The sequence below is a fragment of the Abrus precatorius genome, unplaced genomic scaffold, assembly GCF_003935025.1.
Source record: "Abrus precatorius isolate BTA unplaced genomic scaffold, Abrus_2018 Scaffold5, whole genome shotgun sequence".
In the NCBI taxonomy this organism is placed as follows: Eukaryota; Viridiplantae; Streptophyta; class Magnoliopsida; order Fabales; family Fabaceae; genus Abrus; species Abrus precatorius.
This window is the reverse complement of record NW_020874395.1, coordinates 13005769-13026353: the sequence shown is the minus strand read 5'-3', so window position 1 is coordinate 13026353 and position 20585 is coordinate 13005769. Positions and strand designations below refer to the sequence as shown.

The 20585-nt window shown below is 28.7% G+C and overlaps 2 protein-coding genes across 2 annotated transcripts; both read right to left on the bottom strand.

The window, feature by feature from the left end:
* Positions 1–9324: 9324 nt before the first annotated feature.
* Positions 9325–14415, bottom strand: LOC113868144 (uncharacterized oxidoreductase At4g09670-like). Its single transcript, XM_027503708.1, has 2 exons — positions 13951–14415; positions 9325–9954 (listed from the first exon to the last, which is right to left on the bottom strand). Exons 1-2 carry the CDS (start codon positions 14413–14415, stop codon positions 9325–9327), a joined length of 1095 nt encoding a protein of 364 aa, XP_027359509.1.
* A 2715-nt stretch (positions 14416–17130) lies between these two features.
* LOC113866705 lies at positions 17131–18426 on the bottom strand. The gene is made up of 2 exons (XM_027501514.1): positions 18259–18426; positions 17131–17664 (listed from the first exon to the last, which is right to left on the bottom strand). Exons 1-2 carry the CDS (start codon positions 18424–18426, stop codon positions 17131–17133), a joined length of 702 nt encoding a protein of 233 aa, XP_027357315.1.
* Positions 18427–20585: the final 2159 nt, after the last annotated feature.

The following is a 20585-nucleotide window of genomic DNA, read 5'->3' as shown; positions in this document are numbered from 1 at the left end:
AAAAAGTTTTTATATTTTTGTTGGTTAAACTCATATTAGCTTTAATCAGATTGAATTATAAAAGTTTAAATTTAATTAAAACTCAAATACTATATTTTATTTGTGATTCGGGTCGACCTAATTGAATCGTAGGAGACAAAGGGGAGGTCATGAGAAAATTTAACCACACGGTTGAGACTATTAACTCTGGGATTTGAGAGTTAATGCTCACTGTTTAAGATTTTTTTTCTTTTGGTAAAAAAAAAAATTAAGTGAGTTGAATTATGAGATTCACCAAGGTCAAGATATACTTGAATTTAACACTTTTTAAAATATTAAAATAAATTTAGAGTATATATTATAAATTAATCTTTTATGAACATGCTAATTTTATATGAGTGATAGATTATTTCTAATTTAATATGAGGGAAAAAAGACAAAAGGATGGGAAGGAAAAGAGACTGACACCCCCAATAAGCTTTTTAATATTAGAGGAATGCAAAATCAGCTACGTACCACAGATAGGAGTGAGGAATTGTAGTTCAAATTTCTAATGTGAGGATACTCACATATACAATTCGTTTGGATGATGAGATAAATTAAAGAGAAAGAAAGAGAAAAAAAAAATCACTTGTTTGGATGGGTGAATAAAAGTAAAAATAAATAAATTGTATGAAAAATATATTTATTTTAATAAAAAATTAAAAATTTTAATATAACTTTTTCTTAATACTTGTCTTTTTACTTTTATATTTTTAAATATTGTTTACCAATAAAGTAATAAAAAATTTGAAGCACCAAGCATTGTTCCTTCAACATAAAAGATAAGAATTTTTATTCTCGTCCTTCTCCTTTTTTTTCCCTCACAAGAAGACAAAGCATCTAAAACTAAACAAAGATTAAAAAAAAAATTATACAAAATCACTCCTTTCGATTTCTTTTCTCACTAATCATCCTGTTCAAACAAGTCTTAATGCCTGACCTACTTGAGCATATCCACACTTATGAAAAAAATTTATGGGAAAGAAAAATAATAATTACTACAAAATAGTTTGTGATATTAATTGTGTGTTTATATTGTCTTTCTAAAAATAGTTCAATAAATAATTATATATAAAAAAATATTAGGCTTGCATGTAAAGTGATCATTTTAAAATTATAAAAAAAAATAATATAACCAATGTCTCAAGTAAAGAATTAAATTTTTTTATTAAAAGGCACAATAATGCATTTATTTTTGTGATTTTTAATTCATCCCTAAAACAATTTATGTCATTTGGATTGTTTAAAAAATAACTTTGTTACAGTAAAATTATTATAAAGGGAACGATTTTTTTATAATAATTATTTTATATATTAAAACAATCATGTTTAAAATAAAAAGAGAAAGTAAAATTTAGCTAAAAATTAATCTATTTTAATCATAACTTTCAAAGTAAGTATTATAATATATCTTATGAATCAATCTTTCTATGAGAGTAAATAAATGAAATGCACTTATCTAATTAATCGTTTTATGTGTGGCGATTTTCTTATGATTTGTGAATTACATTTGTGTAAAGAGTTCAAATTGATTGATGAGGGATATTTAGGAGACTAAATAATTTCATTAAGAAAATTTTTTGGACAAATTTAATTGCTTAGAATTTTTTTTAAAAATTAATTTAATTAATTGGAAAATTTTACCAAATTAACTTATTTCAAAAATTTTATGAACTCCTATTTATTTATATTATAATATCACATCATTTTAAGTTTCATATATCACGTTTACATAGCTCTCAAGTTACTAAATTAATAATTTAATACGCTGCTAAAGACGATTAACCTCTGAGTGACAATAAAATAAAATAAAATAAAATGGCTCACAATTACAAACGTTGAGTATTATTATAAAATTTTACTTGATATTTTACAGTAAAATAGAAGAATCCTGGTTCAATTATTTAGTACAGTATATATTCCAACAAAGCTGATCAATGACATAAATTTATACATCATTTTGAATAAGGAAATGAATTCTCTCTTTAAAAAAATTGAATGAAATCTTAAGAATAATATTAAAAGACAAAATGTAAACTATATATAAATAATTCAGCAACATCAATTGACTATATTAAGAACTGCACTACCCATCATGAATATTCGTAATCATTTCAACCTTCTCTTTCTCTTTCGCCTTTGCTGATGCTATTCTATACTCCAAGCAGCTTTTCTCCCATTTCTCTTTTCCTTTGTTTAAGATTAATCATTAATTGGTCCATCGTTGCGTCCCATTGAAAATGTGGCCACTATACTTCATATAAATGCTACCCACAGGTAACCTCATTGCTGAAGATGGAACAATATGATATACACACGGATATTGCAAATCCAAAATATATAAACCCAAGATATATAAGATCATTTTAAAAGCATAATTTTAATAATATATAAAACATATGTACATATTAGAGAGAAAATGAAATTTTTCTTAGCTTAACTATGACATGACTAGTGCACATGTTACATTTCAGGACGCATTTTGGGAGGCTCAAAATGCACACAAGAAGCAACAGAGATATAATTGCTTGGCCCACTTTGGACGGCTCCCCATGTACTAAAAGTTCAGCATGTGCATGCAAACATTTCATTTGCACATGGATATGGACAGTGAGCAGAAAAATGTCTTTCCAACAGTTGAAAACCTCATTTCACTTTTATATATCTATATATATATATATATAACTTTATACACTCATCACCTCACCCATTATCACCATTTGGCAAATATATAATTTTCTTCACTCTCAGATCACTCTTCATCAAAATGTAGTTGTTTTGTTTATATACAACTTGTCAAACAAAATCAATGACAATAATAATATATTAGGTGTATGCACCTGTTTGAACTACATGTACAAAATTTCAATTCTCTATAGTCTGTCTCATGACCTGGCAAGTGCTGTATATATATTGGCATATTATATTGATCTCCACGTCAATTCCGCTGAATTCTTCACATGCTATCTGGGATTGTATCCTGGAGAAGAGTAATACGATGTTACTTACAAGAAAGGAAGAAATATAAAACATTAAATCATACATAACCCTTCAACATTAAATATAAAGTTACGTGAGGTTTTTGGGTGATCATAATATTTAGAGGATATATAATGTATATGTTTCTCAACAAAATGAAAAACCTACAGAGTTCAACATCGAGGAATACTTAACCAAAAGAAAGGGACGTTTAACATATTCAAACTCTCCACTAACGCCAAGTTTGGCTACTTACCACACAAACAAATAATAATCAGATATTTGATCTTTTTTATTCAATAAATAAGCCTAATTACAGTACTTACATCAGAAGAAGAGAGTTCAACGTAGCCAAAGACAACTTGCCGGCAACGGCAAAAAAACCGGTGAGCATGAGCATCACTAACGCCGGCAAGTCATCCTTGGCTGCATCACTCTCTCAACCTCTTCATGTAAGTGCCTCTTAGGCAGCTATATATGATGAATATATTTGATTCATGTGATAGATAAATGTGTGTGTGTATATATATATATATATAAAAGGAGATAACAGGGCTTGTTCTTCGATAGCATAAAGATTATATTATAAGGCACAAACACCAAAATTCCAAAAGTAGCAAGTGGCCTTCCATGACAACCGAAAGCCATGCCATGCTGCCAAAGTCACACCGCCGGACTGCCACATTGCAAAATTCGATCATCCAAGAAACTTACTCGATTGGGCATACCAGATAGGGGACCAGACCAACAATTGTTGGGCCCACCCTTTCTCTTTTTGTGTCATCCTATCATGGAGGTTATGGGAGAGGAAATATCGTAGATTCTTCCAGAGTAATTTAATTTATAAATAATTATTTTACAAAAAATTTTTATCTGTAAAATAAAGAGTGATGTTTTTCCACAGCTCAAATCGGACACCTTAGGTGTCATTTTATGTTCTAGAATTATTTCTTGGATGCTTATTTAACGAAAAGATAAAACTAATAATTATATATAATATCAGATGCAATTTTTATTGATTTAAATAATAAAACTCAAAAAGAAAAGGAAAAGAAGTATGGGTTAAGTGTTGTCATGAAAAATATAAATGGTAAAAATAGTATTGTAGAAAAATGAAATTTAATGATATAATTGTTTTTTAAGAGAAACTTTATTTACCCATGTTTTCATATATATATATATATTTTGTTAGGAGAGAGATTAGAGGAAAAGAGAGAGAAACGTGATATAGAATAGATGATTGATGAAAAAGAAAAAAAAAAGTTATAAAATAAATAAGCTCATGCTTTAATTTGCTTTTGTAGGGGGTCGATGATAGTGACTTTTACCATCTCCGGGTCCTTGCATATGTTTTTGGCTTTAAGTTAATTTTTTATTGCTGATAGCCACTTCTAGAAATTTTCATGGCACACTGCATGATAATGTTGAGAATGCACAGAAAGATTGGGAACCTGAAATTAAACTATCAGAGGGTAATGGTGATGCTTGTTCTGATATGAGGAAACCTCAAGCTGTTACCTGGAATATTAATTAGCATGTTCTAGATTAGTTTTTCAAAAACCTTTGTTATCAAATTAATTTATAAAAAATTAGCATGTGATCTAATTACATCAGTTCTGTTTTTTTAGTATTCTTATTATTAAATTAGTCTTAAGAGAAAAACTTAAAACATAACACAATTTATATAATTAAATGACTAAAACAGTAATAAACTAACATTTAAAGCACCACACTAAACGGTAAACATTTGTTTTAAAAAATTCAATGTCGAAGATTTCCTGTCGGATATATATATATATATATATATATATATATATATGCAGCATATATAGATTCTTTTGATGTTTTTTAAATTTCGCTGTCAAGGAATCTATGCAAGTGTCCGCAGACACATTATGTAAGATAGTATTAATTATTTTATGAAACTTGTGAACGAATGTCTTAAGTTTAATATATGTAAGTGTTTTCGGACACAACATATAAATTTAAGCATAATTAGGAAATCAATAAATAATGTTTTATTAAAAAATTAAATTAAAATACATTAAAAAATTGCAGAAATAAGTATATTTACATGACTTTTGATAAAAAAAAGTTCATTTTTAATTCCTTAATCAATGTTTAATCAACTATATTTATTAGTGTTTTTTAATTTTTTAATAAAACCTTTTAAAGCATCTTCAACAAGACAATTTATAATAAAGGTGAATCCTTAGCAGTTATTTTTAGTTTTTTTAAATATTTTTTTAATTTATCAAAACAATTTATTTTAATGATTTTTTAATTAAATAAGTATGTGAATAAATTGTATGTCCAAATATACGTCAAAACATGGAAGAAGCAGCACAGCATCTTGGCGCATAGGTAAGATTGCTTATTCTAAAAAAATAGAGAAAATTCTATTTGCATAAAAATAATTCAATAAAATCTATATAGAAACAAATGGTTATTAATTTCGACACAAGAAATTTGAGTCTTAATTTGCTTATATTCTATTGAATCTAATAACTATGAGTTTAATAAAATTATTAATTTTGAATGCTCAAATCTGATTAATTGTGCATAAAGTTAAAAAAAAAATGAAAGAGTTTTAAATCCTTACTCAATTTTATTTATTTTTTGGTTAGAAAAATCATACTCATCTCTATTTTAATTTATACTATAGATAATCCTCTTAGTAATGGTAAGCAATATTAATTAATGAGTCTCTTCCAAAATTATTTTCATTTACTTTGCAACTTTCAATGACATTACCTACTAATATTGAATACTCATATCTGATTAATTGGTCATAAATTTAAAAAATGAAACAAAGTTCTAAATCTTATATCATATTTTTAGTCATGAAGTTAATCATAGGATTTCAAAACTAACTACCAATTAATAGCCTGTTTGTCTACACCTCCCAACGAATTTTGCAAGATGCCTGAAATCATGAATAAAATAATAAGTTTTTATTATTTAATGTCATAATTAAATAAGAATTCATTAACATTAATAATAATTTTTTATTTCTAAGAATAAAAGTGATACAATAGATAAAGAGTATAATAAAAAGTTAAGTAATGTTTTTTTATTAAAATTAGAATACTAAACTTTTTTAAATTTGTACAAGACTTTGAATTAGAAAGAAAAAAGACAAAGAAAGTAAAAAGTTAACAAAGTGAATCTTCTGCAAAATTACTGAAATAAAATTGTATTGACATGGCTAGCTTGCTCCTTAATGATTTTGAACTTTTTCCTTTCAAAAATTGATTAAGCATGTCATTCATTCAGCAATATGCCTAACTATTGTCTGCGTCGGCAGGTTTTTCCTCCTTCCAAGGAAGAAAACTTTATTGTTAAGATACAAATCTACTTATAATAATTTTTAATAGAATATTGTTCCATTTTTATTAAGATTGAATTTAAATGAATTTCTTTAATATTATGATTAAGTGAGAATCGTAAAACTCAAAATGGCCTTCTATAATTTTAGAATAAAAAACTTTGTAGAGAAAATTATATCTAACAATACTTACAACATGGTCTCTTAATACAATTACTTAAAATATCAATGTCGAAAATCAAATCTTTCAAAAGTTTAGTTGTTAGATTGCGGTGCATGAAGTGATCGACCGTTTTGACCTTTTGTTAGATTAGACCTGAACGATGACCCATTCTTGCTGGTGCATAAAATTTGAAATAAATATCAACCTAGAAAGTTGAAACATGTGAGAATGCATGGGCATCAATTTTACACGTCATGCACACCCACATCAATCCACAAAAACACTCGTGATTAACATAGTACATGGATATCAAAATCTTGATTTGAGAGAAAAAGCACCAGAGAAGAATGGTAAAAATAAATGGAACATTATAGCACGAGCCAAGTTTGAAAATTGAAGATGATGATCAATTTGAAAATGAGGGGCCCCTGATGCATTATGGGGGCGTTGTCCCCTTTGTGGCCTTTATGAACACCTTCAACCATTCCATGTTTGCTTTATCAGAAAGAGATTTTGCTTTCACGCTTTTCTTAGTGCTCCTAAAAAGCCTGAGGTCGCATACCATCGTACCATACCACACCATAACCTTAACATTGATTAACACAGTACCATAATTTATTTTTGGATGGGTTTGTGGATAAAAGTTTTCTCAAAAACTATACAAAGATAATTAATTTTTTACTTCTATAAATATTTATTGAAAATTTTATTCAAACATAATCATAGTTTTGCCACAGAAAATTTGTTAACCATATATAATTGTTTTTTCATGACGTGTATGGCTAAAAATTCATAGAATTAGTTTTATACGACTTTCATACAATCAACCAGATTCAATTGTATACAAAATAATTAATTTATGTTTTAAATTATTATTGAAAAATAAATTTACATTAAAAATAAAATTATAAAAGAACGACATAAATTTCAAAGTTTTAACATAAAAATTATATTATTTTTCATTTTAACTTTTATATGTTTTTAATTTATGAAAATGTGATTAAATATAATATTATACTTTTAATATTAATTTTAATTCTTATCAAATTCATTTTTTTGTCCTTATTCCATAATTGTATACTATGCATATAAACATGTTTAAGTGAACAACCATTTTAAGGTGGCATTTACGTGACATGTGACATCACTTGTCTAAACATACATCACTTAATCAATAAACGGTAATAAAGACAATTTTTAAAATCTTTTACATTTAAAAACTCAAAAATTAAGAATTAAAATGAAATTTAATAGGAAAATGAATGTTGTTATTTTATTTTGATGAATACATTTTTAAAATGTTTGATATAAAATATTTTCTATAGTGGAACATAATTATTAATGTAAAATCACGTCGTGATTTTTAAAAGTGAGTTTAGAAACATATCACGTTTGGATCTGTGCGGGAACACTTTCCAAAGCTTGAAGTTGAAATGTATTAATGTAGTAGTCTCTACACTGCACATTTCCTGCTTTCGGTGGTTTGTTTGGTTTGGAATATGTTATGAAGGGTATGAGATATATAGATATGTGAGCAATGCCATGTGAACTTCATTTTGAATGGGGTTGGCAGAGTGTTCGGTGGACCACATGATTAGGTTATGCAATATCTCCCTGAATATGCCTCCAATTTTATGTTTAGGGTAACATGCCCATTAACAAATTCAATGAAAAAATAATAAATAATGCATTCTATGATTTATATTAGGGTTTTTATTTTTATATAATATGTATAAAACATGAGATTTTTTAAAAAATTATGGAAACATGAAACCCAAAAATTGTTATTAGTGATTTTCAGTATAGATGTAGAAATTCAAAAATTATTAAAAAAAATTCTGATGACATTATTGTATTGTCTTGGCTCTAGGTTGTTGGGCTCCTTTTCATGTTGTTGGGCTACCAAATCATCATCCTAACCCTCACTTCCTTTATGAATTTGTTGTAGTTAAGGGCCAGAGCCTAAAATAAACCCATGGGTTTGGGGTCTAATTAGTCAGGGATCAAATTGGAGCCTGTGGGCTTTAACCTACATTGATAGCTCTAATGGGCTCCAATCATGGACAAAGTGAGATCTAGGTATATCTCTTTCGTGGATGCATTGCCCTTAACTTGATTTTATCTAATCTTCTTGTTTACTACTTTCTCTTTTAAGATTTCAAGAATGGTGATGAAGAAAGAAGCCTACAAGATTACAAAGAAGCTTCTTATGAGGTGGACAAAAGGTAAGAAAGTTGCGTGGGTGAATTGGAAGCATGTTTCTCAATTAAAGGAAAAAGGTAACGTAATGGACTTGGAGTTGTTCAACTTGACTTTATTGGGAAAATGGAGGTAGAGAATTTTGATAGGAGAAAATGTATTATGAAAAGATGTTTGTCTATGTAGATTCAAATAACATGTATCCCTTCTACATTTTTCCAAATGAAAAATCACATAGTAAGAAAAAACAAATTAAATAACTTATTCAAAAAATGCCTCCGCTTCCTAGAAAGAGATATTTTCTTACTGATGTATTGTTTTTTATTTGTAAGATGTGAAGAGCCACACACGTTTCATTTGTCTTTACCACTAATCTAACTCCTTAAAGTTACATGCATAACTGTACATAATTAATCTTTCAATAAAAAATAATTTTGCATCTTCATGTCATTACCCACAACAAATGTAGCCCTAAGTGCAAGAAACCACAACATAAATTGCCAAGAATAGCCCATAATTAACATAAGTTCAACAAATAACCAAACTCAATTAGTATTTGCAATTTGAAACCATTTGATGTAATTATTATCATCTTTGTACATACAATAACTCGTGCACAAAATATACACTCCATCTAACTCACAATTTCAACAGGTTTGTAACCTTTCTCAATAGATTCCTTCACAGCATCCAACACTAATTGAGTCTTTCTACTCAAAACAGGCCAAGCCTTTTCGGGCTTCATTTCACATTGCTTAACCCTTTGAACCAAATCAGCAAACTCCTTAACCATCCAAACATCTTGAGAAAACTCAGTTTCCACAACATGCTCATTAGGCTTTGGACACCACCTTCCAGGTTCAATTTTCCCATAATCCAACTCTGAGGCCTCTAAAAAAGTGCCATACCCAAAATTTTCTTCAAATGGAAGAGTAAAATCGTTGAGGCGAAGACACCCTTTTGAGCCCAAAACTGTTACATCAAAGGTTATGTAAGTTAAGAAAGAACAATGAAAGGTGGCAGATTTTCCATCTTCCCAATGCATGGAAGAGCCACATGATACTATTACACCTTCGTCATTGAGAATGGCTCCAGGAAATGCAAGCACTGATTTTGGAAGTTCATAATCCACAGCCCATAAAATGGCTCGAATGCAGTACCAACCAGTGTCACCTAGTGCACCAAGACCATCTAAATCTGGCTTTGCTCTAATGCTATTTTTGAGAAACTCAGGACCAGGGTTGTATGTGAGGCAAGTATGTATCTGATGAAGAACACACACGAAAGACATAATCTTTGTAAGATGTTTAAAATTGTATGAAAATTGTAAAAAGATCAAGTTAGATGAGATTTTAAGTAGCACATGAAAAGATGATATTATATGTCTTATAAGTTGAAGACATTTGTAATGAATGATTGATTAGTGATAATAATTTATAATATTTTGAAAGAGATACTTAAATCTGTACTGTGAAACAGAGAAAATTTTAGTAAATATCAATTGTTTTTAGATGGAAGGAAAGAAACCATTTTAAATGTAACAATAATATAATAACAAATCACTCGTTTTTTTTATTTTAAATTAAGCAATTAATTCAACAAATATTTTTCAAAATAATATAATAAAATCTTATAAATGTTTTAAATTATTATACCGGTTCAAATAAAATATTGGTCGTTAATTTTATATTTTTGACCAATTTTTATTACTTTTTTTAGTTGACTAATTTTAAGAACTATTTGGATTGCTCACCTAGTTGACTTTCAATTCAGTTAGTCATACTAACTGATTGACTTTAGAAAAAGGGCTACAAATTTTCTCCATTTAAAGAGCCATATTTTAAAAATAAAATGAGAATAAATTCAAAAATATTAAGTTAAAGGACTGTAATACTTTTTTTTACTGAAACTTTATCAAATATTTATTTAATCATTTATTTTTAATAAATATTTAAAGTATAAGTAGTAGTTAGTAAATATTTCATAAATAAATAAAATATTTTAAATATTAAGTAAATAAAAGATAGTCATTTATTGGGCTACATTCAGTTCAATTCTGACCCAATATGCTAAACTAACAAGGCCCATTCTTTTCACAGTTCCATTTTTTTTTTATTTACACTTCTTCTGACTCTTTTTGGTTACTTCAAATGTTAAGTTTTGAAGGAGGTTTATAAATTATTTTTGAAATCAAATTTTTAGGAGAGTTCCTAGAATTAAATTTCTAAAAAAAGAGAAAGTGGGGTGTAAGAAGAATTTCCAACACATGAGAACGTTCACACGTTGTGGACAGAATAAAAAAGGGGACATTCACACATTTTTAAGAAAAGAATTGCCCATAAAAGAGTCTTAAAAAATGAAAAAGAAATTTTGGATATTAGGCCCACACATGTTTCTATCGCAACAAAAGTTCCACTGCTCTAGATCCTGTCTCTATTCCCTCGTCACAGAATTCCAACAGGGACTACAATCGATGAGCAACGACATGCGTGGCCTTGAGCACCAAGGTAGGTTAATTAGTTTAATTTGTTATTTGAACTTAAAGCTTCTAGTTTGTGACAATGAGACTCAAATTTCAAAACATTTAACATTATATAGAACTATGTTATGGGATGTAAGTAAACCACCAAAAACAAAACAACAAAAAAGGGAATTTACTTAGAATAGTACAAAACTATTATCACCAATGCAAAGAAACAGTGTAACAGTGAACTATTATCATGAACTATCACCAATGCCTCGTTTTCTAGCTTTTAACTCAATTAGCTATTTCGTTTATTTTAATTCCTGCAAAATCGTACAATTTTTTGGGTACTAAATAGCAAACTCAAAAATTGAATTCGATGTGATAGAAATGAAAAGGTTATATTGAATGTGTAGATATACTTATATATATTTTAGGTGTATCAGATAAAATAAGTAGATAAATTTATCAAAAGCTAAAAAGTTAGTTAAAAACTAAAAATTGATAAGTAGTTGGTTTAAATAAACATATTTAATAAAATTCTCTTAAACTAATTAATAAGTATAAAATATCAGAAAATGGCATCAAGGATATAATTATTAAGATAATAAAAACATAATAAATTAAGAGATTATATAATTTTAATTTGATTAAATAAATTTTTAAGTTAATTAAATAAATAAGAAACCATCTTAAAATAGGATTATAAATGAATGTATTAAAAAAATAATTAACGCAAAAAATAAAAAAAGGTAGAATTTCATCTATTAAACATTCAAAGAGAAGATAAACCTTGTAGAAGTCTTAATAAGGATAATAAATCAAATGGAATACAGTACTATTGCTAGTAGTAAAAGGAGATAAAACCTATACAATTTTTAACATACACGACCATAATCATGGTCTGTGTAATTTTGTTTATAAACACTTATATCAACAAAAGGGTTAAAATGTACATGATGGAACTATTTGAAAAAAATAATCCTCAGCTGAGTCTTTCAGGTGAATGAATCATGTATGTCATAGTAATATAAAAATTCCAGATAATTTCTTAACCATTAACAGATCAATAAGAATCCATACTATCTTAACAAAATTTTTATATTAATTATCCACGACATAAAAATACGGATAATTTATTGAGCCATAGAAAACCACTCCTTTCTCCCATAGTCGTTCCATTTTGAATGTTGTCAAACTTGGATACCAAGAAAAGGCTACATTATACTTTATTTAATCGAAAAATGAAAGTGTTGTCTCGTGTGAAATTAAACAAATTAATATAGTCGGCATTCTCATCGATCTACTAAAGCTTTATATCATGGTGTCTACTGTCTAGTAAAGTACTGGCAAACTTTTGACACCAAAAGACAATTTCAATCGTGTTCAGTTTTGTTCACAATAAACATTACAAAAATAAATAAATAAAGACTAGATTTATCTGTCTATGATTTCAAAACATCACAATTTAGCTTGGTGGGGGTTGGTATATATGTATAGTTGCTTTTCTCATATAATTAACTACACAAAAGACAAATACACACTCGTGTACAAAAGTTAAAATATAAAAAATATGCAAAATACACGAAAGAGAAACTGTTGAGACTTTTAGATGAAGATAAAAAAAAAAAATAATCAAGAAGCTTGATAGAGAAAATCATAAGATATATCGTTTTCCTTTTAAAAAAAATTAATGGTTATTTAAAATTGTCAAAATTAAAAAACCTCCCTAAGATATAGAATAAAGAATAGATATTAGAATTTTTTGTTAGCACAGTGGGCATATCAAGTGATCGATTGTATTGGAGTGGGTCATTTTGATAGAGAATCCAGATTTTCTGTTCAATAGTTTATTTTTTGTTTTAAACACAAGCGTGCTTTAATTGATTTAGTGATTTTCGTATTACTTAAAATATTTTTCATTTTAAAGACTAATATTAAATATAGAAAAGCTAAAGATATGCCTCATTAAAATTTTAGAAATTGAAAAAACAATACAAATTTATTATTTTTTTGGTTCAGATTACAAATTCCTTTTTACTTTTCAACAATACCATTGCAAACCTTTCCTCTCTTAGATACAAGTGAGACAATACTTTCTAAATTTTTATTTACTTTTTTATTTTCAGAACTAATTAAACTTTTGTCCCAGAAATAAAGCCAATTTATTTTTCCAGAAAAGGAGAGAAATGAAGCGGTGCAGCCAATTTCGATCTTCTTTGTGCAAATTTTCTTTGGCTCTTATTCCTCATTTTTATAACACACAAGCAAATCCGGTCCTGTATTAACTAATTCAATAAATTGCAAATTCAGTACCTTTCATCTAACTTGGCCACTTCACAAGACTTATGAAGAGACTTTAAAACACAACTAATTAAAAAAAAAAAGTTTTTTTAGTCTTACTAAGTGACAATATATACATGCATTAAATGCATATCTAGGGAAATTGGATTCAAACTATTCGACCAAAAAAAACACCTACAACATATGTATGATATGAAATATACCAGAATAAAAATGTTTATTAAAATATAATATTTAATATTATCAATATATCTTCTGTAATTTATTGATTGGATATTGTTAAGTACTGTTGGATAGTGTTAATAAGTTAATAAATAACTTTTTACTATAAATTATGATGAAAGTGTGTTAACAATTTTTTTTTTAAATAGCTTCTAATTTTAATTCTTTATGTAGTATTCTATGCGATGCATGTTAACATTTGGCTTAAATGTTTTTTTTTTTAAACAAATATTATGAGCAATAGCAATATAGAGATTGAATAACACATACCCATTTGAGTTGACCAAAACGTTGATCATCAGACAAAGCCTCCTTCATTTTAGCCGTTCGAGGGTGGTGCATCCACATGGTACCGTCCATGAACTGCACCTCATTTGCCTCACAAGCCTCAAGAATCCGATCAAGCTCCGCCACGTTCATCGCCACCGGCTTCTCCAGAAGCACGTGCTTCCGCCTCTCCGCTGCTCTAACCGCCCATGTCACGTGCAAACTCGTTGGAAGAGGGATGTAAACCGCATCCACATCATCATCATCCAAAACAGCTTCATAGCTCCCATAAACCCTAACCTCCTCCGGCAAGCCGTGCTCGGCCGCATACGCCGCCGCCTTCTCGAGGGACCGGCTTCCTATTGCTTGGAGTTTGGCGTTTGGTGCTTTGTTTATGGCTTTGCAAAGCTTGATGGAGATGTGAGCACAACCTAAAATGCCAAAACGCACTGTCGTTTCATGAGCCATCTTTGTGACCCTATGAGAATTGGAGGTGGTGATAACTACTAAGTGTTTTTGAGCATAGTGGTGAGGACTAGTTAACAAGTATTTATCCAGGGATGACCAAAAGAAGTTTGGTTGTATATGGTTTTAAAATGTCATTAATTTAGCATTATAATTGTAGGTGGTTGGATCCCAAGATGTTATTATATAGCAATTTGACCTAAGAAATTGTGGTACGTTTTTATTTTTATTTCCTTTTGATAGATATGTCACGTTTTGCTTTCAAAAGGATTTGCATGTCTTCAGGAGAAAAGGATTCGCATAGTTTATTTTATTTGTGTCTCACCTACTATATAGCTACTAGCTATTTCCTATAGAATTGAGCCCGCTGCTTTTAAAAAAGTGTTTAATATTTGTTATTATTTGGTTCATTAGTTGTCTTTTGCGGTTTATCACTCAAAATAAGAGCAATTATTGCAATAAATTAGCGATTCTGGATTTAGTGGAGATTAAGAAACTTAACCATAGTTGACTTTCAAATTGTTAAATTTTTCTCGAATTTTTTAAAGGCAAAAGTTTCTAGAAGGAATAATTTTTTCAGTTACAAGCAAAGTGGATGCATTAATTTGATTCTCAGCTTTTTTTTAATCTGTAGTTTATTTGTATTCTCATTAAGGTATATGTTAAATCATCATTTTTTTCTATTAAAAAGAAATCACTTTGTTTAAACTCACATGTACTTAGTTAAACAATTTTGGATTTCTCTATTTTAATTTCGACTAATTCTTAGATGAGCACAAACGTTACTTCTCATCCTTAGACACAACCAGTAAAATTTTTACATCTCATTTTAGAAAAATATTCAGAATGTAAAATTTGTATTATATTTTATTTTTTTAAAAAAAGAAGTGTTTTTAAAAAGGAAAATAAACATACTCTAATTTTCTCTCCTCCTTCCATCTATTCTATCATCCTTCTTGTTGATACATTCATTCCCCTGCTACTTTTCTTTCCAGCTTATTAATTCTTCTCTTCTCTGAATGTACATTTACCCAGATTCATCATAAATAATCACTAACAGTTAATACACTCTTCTTGACTCCTATGCTTCTTCCATGCTCCTCGGCCACTGACAAGTTGAGGAGCTCTCACACGCTCCTCTATTCTCAAGATTGCATCTGTTATCCCAGTTGTTTAATTACAAAAAGGATATAAAGCAGTGGATAACTATGAATTTTTTACGCGTTTACGATCATACCATAAAAAAATTACTAAATAATATTTAAAAAAGCATCAATATTTAAATTACCAATACAATAGTTTTTGTGATATTATATAATTTTCAATAAATTAAACTTACTACAAGGACATGTTCAAAAATAGTTGTTAAAAAAATGTAGTTGCTCTAAAGCTCCAACTAAAGAGGAAAAAAGATAAACACGTAGCTCCTTTTATTGTTTTAATTTTCAATTGGCCCTTTTTTTTTATTGAGTTGTAATTATTTACCTGGTTGTGTCTAAATATCAGTTGTTAGGTTTGTGCTCACCGAAGAAAAAAAAAGTAGAGACTTTAAATAATATTTCCTCCTTAAACGTTTCCAACTATTATATGAATTTAATAGAGTAGAAAATAAATTAAAGTAAATAATATTTTTGCTCTATGTGTAAAATACATAAGATTTTATTTATTAATTTATAACAATAAGATTGTTTAGTGAAAAGTATAGGAAATAAGTAAAAAAAACTCTGAAATTGGGAAAAAAAAGGTATTAACAGTAATTAATTATTTTGATTATGCGCCAATTATTTATTTCTGTTAATTATGATAATATATCACTGTCCAACTGGAGTTTGGAAATAAGGTCAAATATAGTTAGTGGAGACGAGATAATAACTTATTGGATTAAAAAGATGGCATGTTATATTTGGATCAAAGCCAGATCAAATTGTCAAGTCTTAAAGCATCAAACGCCCCCACTTATTTCTTTTACGAATTTAGAGCATATATTTTAACAAAACCATGTGAGAAAGAACTAATATGTGCATTAACTATGCAGAATTTCTTCATAATTATTACATATGCGTCTTAGTATATACAAGTAAATCTCATGAGAAAATTTGAAACTGTGGGACCTAAACCTGTATGAACAAGAAACTTGACGCGTTAATTTGAAGAACGAAAGATGATTGTCTTGTCAAATTCATATTGTAATTAACAGTGGAACTTTCACAAAACGAGAGATTCTCTGAAGAGGCTTTCTTCATGCTTAAACAAGCATGGCTAAATGTTACATAAAGCTAACCTAAGGGTCTATATGCTACTATTCTATAAAAAAGGAAAAAAATAGAGCATAAGGAGAATCGTTTAAAAAGATACTTGCTACACCTACTACATACAAAATAACAAGAGATTCAACATTTTTTTTTTCACACAGGGACATGAATGATAATACATTAAATGAAAATCTATAGCACAATTTTCCTCCTTCGTGCAGAAATATTGAGTCTTAATGCCTCTGGGAAGAAAAGTGAAGAAATGTACAGTACTAAAAATGTCTCGTTTACCCACGAATCTTAATTTAGTGACAAAAATTTCTATTTTCATTAAAGACAAAAGTATTGATAAATTTTAAGTCTAACTATACATGAACTAATTAAATCTATGTTACATATGATATCAACACAAAGTATTTTCCTTTAGGCACTTGGCAGCCCGAAGTGGAAGGCATGCATAAACACTTCACTCACAAATACCATTTTGGATAAAATCGTCCACATCATTGGTACAGTTCCCAGTCACAAAGTCAAGGTTGTATAGTAAAATTACCATTGCAATCGAAGATAAGAAAGGCAGCAAAGGCCCAAAGATCCAGAGTTGAAGGGAAAGTGCTGAAAAGAAAAGCCTATTCCCCACTATGTTCAATATTGTAGCCTTCTCTAAAAGCCCAGTTAAATATTCTGGGGTCACCATGGACTTTGCATCTTGTGGAGTGCAAATGAGGATATTCACTTGATTCAGAAACCTAACTGAAAGAGTGTGACATAGAAATGAGAATGATAATAAGGTAAGGAGGGTGGTATATTTGAGTGCCACCACAAATTCTCCATGTTCTCCAAAAACAGCGTCGTTAATTGGTTTTTTAACACTATAACTACTGCTTACTATTGCACCTACGCCAGCACAGAGTAGAATGGATGTTGTGGCCATAAGGGTTGACCCCATGATCACGTTTCTAAGAGATTGGACTGCTACGATGTTCTTCTTGTCAATATCCTGCAACAATTATGAAGTTCTTAATTGGTTACCATTATCATGCCCAAATAAAAGAAGCTTATTGATCTTATTCCAGCGTGACACTAGATAAAAAAATAATCACACGTTAGATTATTCTTCGTTAATATTATTTTATCAATCATGTTCTACTTTATACATTCTCTATTTTGTTTTATCTCTCTCCTTAGTATACAACCATTTCATCATGTTTCATTCAAGTTGGCAACATTTTGAACTGATAACATTATAGGTAATGTCTTACGACTTTTATATGTTATTTTGAGCTTATTTTAATAATTTTTTTTATGATTCATTATAATAAAATTTTTTGAGTTTATTCGTTTAAAAACATTTATTGAATAAATATTTAATAAATAATTATTCAATCAAATTCTTATTCTTAAAAGACGCTTCAGTCGATTGAAGAAGATAAATATTTATAAAACATCTTTCATTCTAACTTTAATTTTATGTGAGATTTTAACGGATTGAACAACATTTTTTTCATTTATACATGATTAAAGTAAATATTATCACTTTTTTACTGTGTTTCTTAACATGGTATTATACATTATGCTAAAAATTTGAGTGTACCTTCATCATGGCAGGTACCCATAATCGGCGACCGTCAGCATCTCGTCCAAAGACAGTGGTGAAGGGCTGAGTCCGAGTCTTATGCCACAACCACGCATGATATGTTAGGATGGTTACTAACCCAAATGGCACAAACATTAAATCCATATAATATTTTCTCCACTCCATCTTTAAACTCTCTTTCAGATAACTCCTTCTTTTTCTCTCAAGGTAATTCCTCTTTTTTTCACCTTAGTTGAATGCCACACAAGACACCTCTCTCTCGTGTGTGCGTGTGTCTTTATAATATGGATAGAAGAGAGAGATTCTTAATGCCAAGTTATATATGTAGTTATCCACATTTCTATATAATCATACACAAAGAAGTATAAACTTTACCAAACTTCTAAATTATATCAAGCATTGTCACATCTTTAAATTTTTATTATATTTTATTTTCAAAATTAGAAAAATATTTTTAAAATAGAAATTAAACATGCTCTTAATTATTTACATTAAAAATTTTATTGAACTAAAATGATAGAATAAATAATAGAATTGAGCGTTTATAGACGAAAGGTGATGGTAGCATTAAAAACAAAAATAATAAAACAACAACGAGCGAATGAGCAACAAGTCCACAACGTAAAGAAAAGGAACAGAGTTGTAATTAAATAATAACACGTAAAATAGGAAAGAAGGAAACGACGCCGCAGCGTCAACGTGGAGTAGCGTTATGATTGGGACTAGTTAAATAGTTCTTTTATTTAAATATCTACAAATTCATATTATATATTTTATTTTATATATAATTACCAATGTTATTTGATCCTTTTAATAATTCTCAATTTTATAATTCTTTTAGATTAAACGAGGGATCACTGAAGTTATACAATGGATAAAGAGAATGGTTAGCAACAATTTTTTAAAAGAATTTTAATAATTTTTATTATTTAAAATTAATTAAAAACTATAAAATAATAATAAGAATTGTTAACTGTGCCTTGAATAGGTGTAAATCTTCTGTTGTCCTTGATTTGTCCCCTAAAGGTTGCGCCTCTTTTCACTAACTGCGCCATGCAAAGTGCTATTATTGCGATTAATAAATGCAAAGTAAATGAAAAAAGTGGGCAGGCCGAAGTAAATGCTAGATACAAGTTTTTAGAAACAAATTTTCTAGGAAAAAAAATTGAGTGGCTGATTGGCGTCATTTGGGATACTCATTAAATGCAGGCTGACAGTTATTGAGTTTTTTAAGAAGGGAAATAATTATGTGTCTCTTTGTATTCATATGAAAATTTGAATGCAGGTGGGAGGCAAAATAAAGAGGGTTTAATGATGAAATAAATAGGGTAGTTGAGGGGTTTTTTGTTAAGTATATTTAAGGTACAATTATTAGGAAAACTTTCTATAAATCATTACGTAATTGATGCTAATTTATGATAAAATGGCTGATCATAATTGAGTGTCTAGGAATATGAAAAGTCTACATTAAATAAAAGTAATAAAGGCTTTTGATTAAGGTCATTAAGGCTGGCTGCAGCAATTAAGAGCGCATAAAGTAAGTGTGAAAGTGTCTTTTGGATTTCTACACATAAAATGTAAAACAAAAAAGGAATAATTACTCGAAAATGAATGGTTGACAAGTCTAAGGTTACATTAAACTTGATGATATATAAAAGGTTGGGCTCCTAGTGTGCTTAGTTAGTGTAAAAAATAAGGGGGGGGGGGTTTACTCATTATGACTAGACTTAAGTAGATATTAATAAAAAGAGAGTATATGAACGAATACTAAGGGAAAGGCAAAAGTTACACGTACAATCTATCTCTTAATGAATAATAATAATAATAATAATAATAATAAATAGATTAGGAAAAAGAATTATAATAAATGTAAGGTTCAAGCATTTCATAAAGTCAGGAAAAATCAACCTAGGATTTCGTCTTGCTTTCCTAGGATTCTTAGAAAATTTTCCTTTACATGACCATGAAGACATATATATATATATATATATATATATATATATATATATATATAAAAGAGGAAGAGTACATAAAGTATTATCACACCATTGCATAGAAGCTAGCCAATGCATGAACAAAATACAAGCAAGAGTCATAAGTAAAAGAAAGAAGAGAAAGAAAAATGAATTAATAATTAAACAACACATAATGATAACTCAACTCACAACAAAAATCAAATCAGGGTAAAAGAGACACTAGCTAGCAATAGGCAATTCACAAAAGTGGATTGAATTTGGAGATGCTACATATTACTATTGCTCATTAACTCAACCTGAATTCCTCGGGTACGAATGCCAAAGATTAAGAAAATTTCTTCAACAACA